Source organism: Peromyscus californicus, unplaced genomic scaffold, assembly GCF_007827085.1.
Source record: "Peromyscus californicus insignis strain IS unplaced genomic scaffold, ASM782708v3 Scaffold_4__1_contigs__length_199733344, whole genome shotgun sequence".
Taxonomy (NCBI): domain Eukaryota; kingdom Metazoa; phylum Chordata; class Mammalia; order Rodentia; family Cricetidae; genus Peromyscus; species Peromyscus californicus.
Window position 1 is genome coordinate 26,001,864 of NW_026294562.1, and position 12,271 is coordinate 26,014,134.

The 12,271-nt window shown below is 39.9% G+C and overlaps 1 protein-coding gene across 5 annotated transcripts in view; it reads right to left on the reverse strand.

The window, feature by feature from the left end:
- Positions 1-2,161: 2,161 nt before the first annotated feature.
- Positions 2,162-12,271, reverse strand: part of Pcgf5 (polycomb group ring finger 5) — a 122,679-nt gene continuing 112,569 nt past the window's right edge. For all 5 annotated transcript variants that reach the window (XM_052714284.1, XM_052714283.1, XM_052714286.1 and 2 more), the window contains one exon: positions 2,162-7,373. In XM_052714284.1, the coding sequence (XP_052570244.1) occupies positions 7,326-7,373 (48 nt within the window). In that variant the 3' untranslated portion in view covers positions 2,162-7,325. The remainder of the gene's footprint in view (positions 7,374-12,271) is intronic.

Sequence of the window (12,271 nt, forward strand, 5' to 3'; positions counted from 1 at the left end):
CAAAGACTGGGGGTGGCAGGTGGAGGCAGCAGGGACTCCACTTCTCCAGGAGCAGGGTTCCCAGGGATAGGGCTTCCTGGGTGGAACAGGGCTTCCTAACACAGAGTTCAGGGAGAAGAGCTGGGCTTTGTAGGAGGGCTATGCTCTTTTGTGAGGGGACAGGGCACCGGGAAGAAGAGACTAGTAGGGCACAGGCTTATATGAGCAGCAGTGTTACACAGGAGTGCAGGCTGCCTAAGAGCTATCCTCTTCAAGAAGGGACTGGCTTTGTGGGAGCAGGATGATGCAGACGCAGGGTCTTGCCATTTCCACAGAGGCTTTGAGGGAAGGCTGGGGCTTGTTAAGGAAAACAGGGCATTTACAAGGTGAGCAGGTAAGGAGTGGCAGGTTCTGTTGTTTGGAACGGGACTCCAAGCTTGTGGCTTTGGGAGGAGCAAGGCCAGCAGGTTTTGAGGGTGAATTGGAACTGTGAGTGGGATCCTGTACTGGCCAGGGCTTGGAGGAGGTCTTGTTAAGAGGTCCAGGGTACTATCTGAAGATAGCTTTACAGGGTGAGGATGCAGGAGTGGGGAGCTTAGGGGAGTAGGGCTGTACAGGAAGCACAGGTTCATAAGAGGATGTTGAGGTTTGAAGAAAGGACTTTAAGGGAGGAACCCCGAGTTGCCTGTAAGAGCAGAGCCCTGTAGAAAGAATGGGTCCTCCCAATGAGGGTAGTTTGAAAGGACGGGATAGTTCCTTTTGTTGTGTTACAGCCTACTTAGCCTTGTTGGGCATGATTGCTCATATTATCTCTAGGACAGCAATCCTGGCACCAAGCTCTACGGCAGGAGTTGGATTGCTAAGGACTCTTTGTCTTGACTTCTAGGAAACAGCACCTGTAAATTCCCAGATATGTATAAAGCTGAACAACTCAGGTCCAGCCTGGGCACAAGACCCTCCATATCCTTCTACATTAGAGAGAATAGCCAAGCCTGTGCTGACAAAAACACTTTGCAGTCCCAGGCAAACTGTGACCTCCTTTCTCAAATGCAAGTGCAGAAAGTGATTAGCAGGTTATGCTAAATGTGTTTTCCTGTTTGGGGCATGGCTTGACCAGGTCCTCTAGTTGTCCTCCCAGCTTCTGGTCAATGACATGCAAGGAGGGTGAAGTGTGTCATAGTCCCTGGACTCCCTATGCAGGATTCTTCTTGCTCTTTCCCGTTCTGAGCATCCATGGTGAAAGTGGAGACACGAGGCAGGTCAGATCCAGCTGCATCCCACCTTATTGAGGGCCCGGGCTGTCCTGCTACCGTCATGATTCACTGATCAGTGGAGCACGGGGAAGGGCCTTCCCACCTTCCTGACTTAGAGGTCTTCCTTAGCCCAACTAGAATCTCTGAAGCAAGTGCCATGTAGGGTGCAATGAGACCCAGCTAAAGGTTGACCAGACTGGAGCCAGACAGCATAGGTCTGAATCCTCGGGCTTGGTGAACTCCGACAAGCGAGCACAAGTCGCAGGTGCCTGAGTTTCTTTCCCACTAACAGAACTTAGCTTAGAGGGCTGCTATCAGAACTAAATGAGCTAATATACATAAGAGACTTAAGGGTGACACTAGGCACACCTGAAGTATCTTAATGTCTATTGTTATTTTTGTCATCCTTATCAACTTTTTATAAATCTTGCATTGTCACCAGACATAGAAAGCTTAAAATTAGGTATAATCTCCAAATACAAGTCAAGATTTGTGTCATCAGCCATTACTACACTTAGGCCATTAAGCATTGCTTTTAAGACCTTAAAAAAAATCATCCATCCCTCCATCCCTCCCTCCCTCCCTCTCTCCCTCCCTCCCTCCATCCATCCAAGAAACTAGCCCAGGAATGCTCAAAGCCAAGTTCTCTAACTGGTGGAGGAAAACAGTCTTTCAAATCTCTTGAGACTCTTTGATCTATAATTACTTTTTCTAAAGACTCCCTGGGTTTGGAAAATCTGGTATGTGTATGGAGATACCTGAAGTATTAGTTAAGGGGCACACACATCTTTAGAACAGCTCCTTAACACTCTTATTTATAATCTCAAATACTCAATGAATATCAATAAAATTTGCTATGGAAACTACTTAAAGGAACATTTTCAACAGAGGTAGCAGTCTATACCAAGTAACACTAAACAGGCAAACAATAAATATGCAATCAAAAATTTAATAACAAAGATACTATTTTCAACATGGTCAAATATACATGGCTAAGACCAGAATTAAAAAAAATGTATCCAGCTCACCAGTACAGTCATACAGTTTTATACAGAACATTCCATAGATCAACAGAAAATACATGAGCACAAAAATAAAAAATATTTAAAGAGAATCTCTAAGCAGCATTTTCTTTCTGCAAAACAGACATAGACCTTGTACTGATTAAATATCTACAAGTGCTTTTCCTTTACAAAAATACATAGATTCTTAATAGACTAAGTCATTAACAATGACCTGGTAATTCTTTCACTTCAATTTGAATGATTCATAAGCTAAATCTTACAACCACAAAAAGGTTTTTATTTGTATTAAGATGTTATCACTTTTGACAAAAAGCTTAAAATATTTTGTATTTCAAAATAAAATTAGCAACATAACTTTACAATATATTGTGCTAGATTTACTGTGAGGGCTATTCTAAGAAATGATTGCTGTTGAGTTACCAGACACAGGAAAGTGAAGGAACACATACCCCCCACCCCACGCTCTTGTCCTGGACCACAGCTTCATAAGGACACTTAGGCCCCCACCCCATTCTGAAAAAGACTGCAAAAGAAAATCGGCCTTCAACAGTGCCAGGGTGACCTCCAAACAGACACATATGTAGAAAGAGCTGCTCCTGGTCCCATGTCAATACACCAGACTGTGTAGAGATGCCCTCAGAATGGTTAGTCTTCATTTGTGCTACAAGACCAAAGAAAACTAGGCCTAGTATTTAACACATCTGTTACATCTGATTCTAGATTCAAAGACAATTAAGATGAAAACACATTTCTGGGAAGCCGCCATTTTGAATCATGGAAAAGTAGATGAGGTTAGACACATCTGCATGAAAATTTAAAGCAATTCTTTTGAAACGTTTAATTTTTATCATTTTCTGAAATAGTGCCCAAACATTTTAATTCTACTAGAAAACATGATGATGTAAACTTGCTCTTTGTGAAAATCATATTCTAGGAAGAGAAAGACTTTCAAATGACCCGAGAAACACCACGGCTTAACACAACGAAAGCCCTACTGTCTACTGGCATTGTATTGTACCTTAATCTCCTGTTTTCAATCAGAAGACACTGAGCAAAGTCCATCAAGTAAATCCAAACAAGTGGTGACCCTGTGCTCTGAGGGCTTCTGAGTCTTTAGTGACCCTGACACTGTTCAACAACTCCTGAAGCAGTAGACCTAGCAGACATGCCATGTCCCTTATTGCTCTTCAGAGGATTTACATACTGAAAACAACCGTAACAGCACTTCAAGTTTTTATGATTCTAATCTAGAAAAGATTTGGCAAATTCATACTGACTTTTTTATTGATATAAAGGGTAGATTTCTAGAGAACTCCTAATCCAATCAGAGGAATGGATGAGGGATATAGCTCAGTTGCACAGTGCTTGCAGACCAGGCAACACAGGACTGTGGGGCTGTTTCATCCACTCTGCAGATGGTCTACCTCAGGTAGAGTTTACCTTAGCGGTGGTCCAGAGCAGACCATCAACCCCAGAGAAAGAATGGCATACTGGGACAGTTTTCAGTGCTCCACTGTCAATATTTGGCCACAGGGCTAAGTTTAATAACAATAAAGTGGCTGCTGAGAAAGAGAGTCACTTTTAAATAAAAAACTATCACAGGCCCTTATGGAATTTTGCTTTTAAAAATAGCAAAAGCACTTCTGTTAATCCAGTAGAATGTTCTGTGCTCTACAGAGGCAGGCCTGTCAGCACTTCTACTAAAGCCTGTCTTCAACAAAACTGCACATTTTACTAAGAACCCAGGAGCAAAACAGGCATACTCTCCTTCATACCACCTCTATGGAATAAAAGGCTTCTTAAAATTTAAAATCTCAATTTTCTAGGTTCCCTTTTCTCCCACTTTTCATTGGGGAGGATATTTGTTTTCTTTCTCATATTTGAGGATTTTCTAAGGTCTACCACATGGAGCTGAAAAAAAAAAAAGAACGTATTTGAAGGGAAATACGCTGACTGTAGCAAAAGAGGCATTTGACTCATCCTACCAAGAACTTGAACTGCAGTGCCTTCATTGGCAATGTTTAGTAAGCAATCAAGGTTACTACTATTTACCGTCAGGTCATCTACTAGTTTCCATCTTCTGAACTGCCCAAACTGTCTCCAACATGGTTATTAACAATAAAATGTCTTTGGTGATACAAAACTCTTTGAAAAAGACTTTAGCTTTTAAGTACCCACTTAGATATGAAGCCATTTATGAGACAGGTACAGATAACTGGAGACTTATGCAGGTAACCTAAAACAGAAACGCACTTTAGCAACGAGGCACTTTCTTTTACATAGTCAGTAAAGCTTAACAGTTAACATTACTCTAGTTACCCAAACCTCAGACTTCATATAATCTCATCAACGAACCTTTTAGTTTAATTTTTAGGCCTGAGAAAAGGACATTTTCTTTCTCTATTAACTTACGTGATCACTGCAATTTGAAGTGATTCTTACAGACCACAGGCATTCTTTATGTTCAAGATTCCTTGGCCCCTTTCTTTAGGGCTGATTTTTAAGGCAGGTAAAACAGGTAACAAAATCTTTTCTGGAGTAGAGTTCTTTAGTTTATTGCTTAAGGGACAACAGATTGAAGACTAACGTTCCTTTACTCTTGAGTGTATGGATTCAGGGCTATTCTACAGAGTTTAGTTAAGCAACCCTGTACATGCAAAGTCGGCCACAAACAGTGCCTGCTCATGTTTCCTACACTGGGTTCCTTACAAGGGCAACTAACTGGGAATTTGGTGCATGTCACACCAGACAAGAAAGTGGTCTACACTTGGCTGATATACCAGAGGAGGCTAACTGAAAAAGCCTGATTCCACTAGCACCACCACATTACTCATGGTCCCATGTGACATCAGCCATCCTTAATGGTATGTTTTGGCACACAGTCTATTACATCTCAGTGAAAGTGTCAATGCATAATGTTAAATAAAGGAACTTTTCATAAAGCTGCTTTCTTTCATAACTATTTCCTATGTATCCTTGGAAAATAGTCATAACATGTGATCAGGCAACAAGCAAAATTTAAAGAGACCTTGTATATAAAATTCACCTATGGCCTTACGTCTTGATGAGGAGCGAAATAGCCAAGTCTTAGTGTTTGGTTTTCAAAATTGATTTTGACTAAGTTAATTAAAATTAACCTTCATATTTAAAATACACTTATCTAAATGTGACAAACTGTAGTATCTTTAAAATTTTCTTAGAGATAACTAGGAACTAGGTTTTACAAAACATCAAAATAATTTCTGTAGTTAGATAATAGATTCAGTTTTTTGGTCAAGCATAATGGTCTAAACTTTAGAGTAAATCAACTATCTTTTAAATCCTGCTCGTGAGTTCTTCCAGAAACAGCCAATCTATAACAACCTGAAGTTAAAGAGTTGCTATGGCCTTCTAATGCAGCTTTTGACTTGAAAAAAGATGTAAGGAAAAACCATAAACATTCAGCCTTTTAAAATTATGAAATACTCCAAGATTGAGCTTCACTTTGTATATTTCTTAGAGCTGTACGATGTTTTATTTCTACGAAGCACTCTGAAATTCAGAAAGCATCAGCTTGTGAAGTATTTTACTGGGAAATGTAGAGCACCCGTGTTCACAGTCTAAAAAACGATGTGTGGAACACACGGTGCTCTTATCAGATTTCTGAAAAGTCATTTTTCCTATTTTCCCCCACCTGTCAGAAGTTAACTTGTTTCAAAGCAACCAACAGACATGTTTCACAGTTTTCTTTTCAACTATGGATTTGACAAGATCTAAAATGTTTTTCATGTAGTAAGATAACAGAGGACCCTGACTTGCAGGCTAATTTCATATGTGTGGAAGACTTAACCAAACTGTCATTATCAAGGACATCATCATAGTTCTGACTTCTACTACACTCACCTTTAATGAACTCACAGTTAAAACAATCCCACTTCCTGTTTACTACAGTATCTAAAATAAAATATCCTGAAACCACCAATTTTGGTTAGAATATTCATCTATTATATAGCATTTATTTTGTGGGTATGGTTTGGAAATGTGATATGCAGCTAACAATCTGGATCAGTAACTTGAGATTTTGGAAATCCATAAATGAGCGAACATAATCTAAAATCCTAGTATTTAAAACCATTATACATAACCCTCTGCATGCCACAACACATGCCTAAGGCCAACTTAAAAGAAACAATGCTTTCACAAAACGGCATCAACAATGCCATAATGCACACACACACACACCACGGGCTAGACAACAAATGGAGTTTTGTAAAGCAACACCCACTTGCCCTAAGACAGTAACAAACATTAACATACTCACACATTAATTTTATTAGACATCAATATGATCAGCTGCCAACATTATGAACTTCAGTTGTCCAAGTCACATACGTTTTCAATGTGAAGGGCTAACACGCCTTCCTGTGCAATGGTAGAGACTACCCAGACATTCAGGATAGCTCCAATTGTAATGTGCTCTGGTCAAAAGATAACTGGAATTCTTCACAAAAGGACTTGCACACTCAAGAATGAGCTGGCATTTTGGTTTTTTTTTTTTTTTTTTGGCTGTTTATTCTTTTTTACATAAAAGTTTACCAAGAATAGGACAGTGGCTCAGAAACCACTTTTCTAAATATATTTTTATACAAAATAATTTCAAGATATAATTATACTAGTTCTTGTACAGTACTCTATTTTAACAAGAATAAAAGTATTAAGTATGTGAAAACTGCAACACCACAAGGATTGAGCCATTTTACTAGTGTAATTAACATTAGAACAATCTTGCAACAGGCAAGCAAAACATTGAAAAGCAGAGTCACGGCTGTACTCCTGGCTGATTTCAGCCGTGCTTTGCACACTGTGAGACGAGACGAATATCTTATGCAGATGGTCAGTAGCAGAAGGGCACTTGGATTGCTCCTAGTAGAAACAACATGAAGGAAACTGACACTGTCGAGACAGACAATGGCCTTATGTGCATGCTGAAAATCAGGTCGTGTCGCTCAAGTCCACACACCGCTCACTGTGCAATCTGCCGACGAGTAAACAAACAGTGCAGGTTCATTCAGTGCAGTCTGGGCCCGGCCTACCCAAAGTCAATTCTTGGTCGATACTGCAATACCATAGGGTACGACTACAAAAAAAGAAAAGTATGAGTAAGACGGTGTTTATATAAAAACAAGTTCACCAGAAAAGCTTTGGAGAATTGGGGATTATAGTTTATATTTCCTAGTAATAGTGATGACAAAAGTTAAAATTTAAGTTGTCAATTAAGATTCAAGTTACTATCAGTACCTCTCCCTCCCTTCCTCCTTTCCCTCTCCTCCCTTCCTAGAGAGTGCCTGCAGAGGACTACAAGCTGCATCCCACCAGCAACTCTGTGGGCTAAGTATTTGAGTCCTGGATTCTCCAGAGCTGCTGCTGCTGGTGAGAACCCACTGAACTACTCCAGAGTAAGAGACCCTATTCTGCAAACGGGTGAAACTGGAATTTCTACAATATTGCTCATTCATTTGATACTCTTTCCTTCAGTATTTTCTTTATTTTAAAATGGTCTTTAGAAGTATTGAAAACAGGTTCCTGTTACACGGATTGGTGACCATCTCCTTTCAATATGATTCAGTGTTCACAGCTACAGCATGACCACACAGTCCGAGGGAGGAAGGAGCCTCCTGCAGATGGAGGCAGGGGCCATATTCCCTCTCTGTCTGCTTCACCTTCACTACCACAGAGAAACAAATCATCAGAAAGCAGTTTGGAGAGTCACTGATTTTCCTGTTCTAAACTTTGCAGGTTTCCACTTTTGAAGTGAGATCCAATGAGCTAACTATCACGGAATCCAGAAAAGGCTGAGAAGGCCACTGGCCAGTGTTGTGCTATCTCAGGGTAGGTGGGTGCAAAGCCTTCAGTACAGAGAACCCTGTGTTCTTTACTACAGGAAGAAGGCAGACTGAGAGTCTACAACCCCGAGACGCCCTCTCAGCACTTCCACGCATGCTGCACACAGAGAGACTGGATGCTGCTATGTACTAACTTGCAGTTAGGGCAGGAGAGTGGGAAAGATGCCAGAGGCCTTGTTCTCAGCTGAGGAATCAAGCAGCTGCTGCTTCCGATCTCATGGGCTAGCATAGGAGTCTCTGACTTGCGAGGTTCCAATGGTCTTAGCCTTATTCTGCTTTTTAATTTTGTTTACTTGGACTCATCTTAAGTTTTACTCTGGTTTTCCAGAACCAGCTTAGAACTAGGTTAGTTGAGCACAAAGTTCTCTATTTCTGAAGCCCAGTCAGATTTCTGAGGTCATTGACACGGCCACCTTATCTGACTTTACTAAGCCCCATTCTACTTCCCTCCAACCCCCAGCTTACCCTTTATTACAGTCTTCGAACTTTGCTTTCTATTCCTGATTGAAGAATCTGCATACTTCTGCATTAAACTACCCATTTTAGATTACATTCATTACAGATAAAAGTCCAGCAACAATTCTACTGAAGGTGAGCAACAGACATAGAAGTAAAATGGCGTGATTGCCAACGGCTGAGATTTTCTGTCTGGGGCTGAGATTCTTTTTTTTTCTCTCCCCACTCCCCCAAAACTTGTGTTTGTTCTGTGGACACATGAAGTTCAATAATTTTACTGAAATGTGCAAACTCTTGACATATTCCTCCCCCTCTTAACTTGGCAATTTAATAAACATAAAATATATTATTTTTACTTTATTACTTGACTTCTAAAAAGTTAATTACATGTATATTTTATTTGTCAACTATATTTCCTTTTATAGCTTGTCCAATTATTGAAAGTTAAGCTTTTTCATACAGATGTATAGTTGTTATATTTAATGGCATTAAACCATTTCCTGTCAGATACTGCAAAAATTTGAGATTTCTGCCTTGTACTTTTCAATATTAATAGTTACATCACTATTTGTCCCCTTTAATTTTCAAAGGTACAGTGTGAAAGATTGTCTCTGCTATAAAATCATTTTCCCAACTGTATTTTCTTCTTCACCTTTTCTATTATCATTTTGAACAGTTACTGTTTTGACCCATCAGGAGTCATATAATGAGGTTTTATGTTGAAGGGTCTTGCTGCAGTCTTACTGCAATTCATGAAGAGTCCTAGGAGATCTGCATCCAACCTCCAACACTGTGTCTTTGAATGTATCATTTCCAACTACCCCGTGTACTGTCGATCCAGTGCCACTGGCTTCCCTGCAGATCCTGAGTGGTGAGATACCTGTTTTTCAAGGCCATTGTGTTGTGTTCCCTCGGCTTTGTGTTCTCTATTATATATTCATGTGGTTATGTCTTCCTTATGATCCAAACCGACCACACCAAAGAACTTCTTCTTTGGTTATCTTACTGTACAAAATATATTTCTCTCTCTCTCTCTCTCTCTCTCTCTCTCTCTCGGTGTGTGTGTGCTCATATAGTTGTATATATGCATCTCTGTGTGTGTGTGTATGTACATTTGTGGAGGCTAAAAGTAGTCATGGGTATGGTTCCTCGGGACTGGCCACCTTATTGTTTGAGACAGGGACTCTCATTCTCCTGGAGCTAGCCAATTAGGTAAGGCTTGCTGGCTAGTGAGTCACAAGAATCCACCTGCCTTTGCCTCCAGAGTACTCTGTACACCTGCCCAGTTTTATAAGGGTTCTGGGATTGAATAAAGGTCCTCATGCCTGCAAAACAAGCAGGTTACCAACTAAGACACCTACCCACCCCTCTAAAGTACATTAAGTAGATACTTAAAGTTTCCCCTGGACACTAAACTTTCCGGTTTTTGTTTTTTGCCTCTATGTTCTATGAGAGAAAAGTTGTTTAATGTTTTCTTCTATAGCCCAGGGCTAGAAGAATACCTCAGGCATACTTAAATAGCTCAAAAGCATTTGTTAAAGAGCCTTTCTTTCTGCCTCCACCTTTGGAGCCACTGTGCTCCGGACCACTGCGCTCAGGCTCCGGACCAGAACTTACTCTGGAGCAATTCTCTCCTCATGCATGTGGAGGTCAGCACCTGATGTGAGCTCTTAGCTTTATAATGCACTGTTGCACACAGGTGCTAGTGATCATGTCCCATTCATTACTTACCTGAAAATGTGACTGATTGGAAACACCCATTTCCTGATTAACATTAGTTTAACTAACTTTGCTCGATTAAATAAATCTTGTAAAAGTATGCAGAGTCACATTTAACTTCATAATTTAACTTCGCGCAGAGTCTGACATCTATGATGACATTTAAAGTCTTTGTGTGTGAAACAGAATTCTGAATATGCAAGAGTAGGTCTTTGTTTGAGGAAATCTTTTGACTAAAAAATTTTGTGATCACCTGACCTTATATTTGACTTATTTTTTAACAGTTTTATTAAAAAAAAAAAACCAAGCTAAGATGCATACAAGGAGAAGAGGAGACAGAAAACGTGAAATATTAACTGGTCAATCTAGGTAAAGAATGTCTTTGAAATAGTTACTTCAGTTTTCAATTTTCAAACTTCAAACTAACCAGCTAGTAGAAAAAAATGAGCACTAACACTGGATTTTATCAAATGTCTTTTCAGCACTTAGTGATTTTTATTTTGGAGTACTCAAAAAAAAATACTAGTTTGTTTTCTGTCTGTCTCTCTCTAATATTAAGATATTCTTGAATTTCTGATAAAAATTCTACCAGGTCTTGACTTTATCCTCTTAGGATATTTTAGTACATTATTTAGTATGCTATTTAATATCTCTGCATTTGTATTCAAAGTGAGACTTGGTTCTAGTTTTTAAAAAGATTTTTTTTATTTTTTAAACTATGCATATGTATGGGTCTGCGCATGTGTGAGTACAGGTGCCCAAATTGTCCAGAGAGGGGGTCCATTCCCTGGAGCCACCTGATGTGGTTGCTAGGAAGAGAACTCTGGTCCTCTGTAAGACCAACATGCACTCCTAATGCCTGTACCACCTCTCCAGCCCCTTGGTACTAATTTTCTAACTGAATTCTCTGTCAAGTTTGCCGGCATTTGATGCTCCCTTTAGGAAATGATTTTGGAAAAATTTAAATGTAAAATTTAATTTTCTTACAAGATTGTTATCCACAATGAAGTGTTGAATAAAGAAAAGGAAGTGAGTGCGTGGGCGCAGATTTGTCTTATTTCAATGTTCTTCAACAGTTAGTATCAGAGCTAAAGAGCAACTTCATCTCTCAGGACACAGCTATCAACATGAAGACAAAAAGTGGAAGCCTATGGATCATAGGTTACAGCTACAGACAAGGTTATCACTATGATCTATCAGCCCTGCCGTTTGGATTTTACACATTTCACTACATCAACTCAACTGTTCACTCAGCCCTCTCCCTCACAGCTTCCTTCCTGGGTGGTTTTCTCTCTGCCTGTCTAGATGGTATGTTAGGTTACTCCATTTCTAAAAAAAACTAGGATTTATGCCAGGTGGTGGTGGCACACACCTTTAATCCCAGCACTCCAGAGGCAGAGCCAGGCTGATCTCTGTGAGTTCGAGGCCAGCCTGGACTACCAAGTGAGTTCCAGGAAAGGCGCAAAACTACACAGAGAAACCCTGTCTCGGGGGAAAAAAAAAAAAGAAATCATAGATATGCTGCTCATTAAAATTTCTGCTTAGGGATTTTTCAAGTATTCTTTTAAGACCCAATGTAAACTAATTTGTCTCAACCTCAGAACTGCAACACTGAAGTTTACTAGTTACTGACTACTAGGAACTAGACTGATGACTTTTAATTACTGGGGAAAGGGCAATGGATTATTTTAAAGAAACACTACAACTCATCCATGAGATTAAGACTGGGCATGTTATCTCTGCACTTAGTAATACAGTATTTGTGCCTTACTATAGTGCACACAGACTCTTCTGTTTTTCATTTAAAAATATTTATTTTTAAACATATGTATGTATGTGGGCATGTGCATTATTAGTGAGGGTGTCTATGGAGCTTAGAGGTCTCAGATGCCCTAGACCTGGAGTTATAGGTAGTTATGAGCCACCTGATGTGGGTTCTGGGAATCAAAACTGGTTC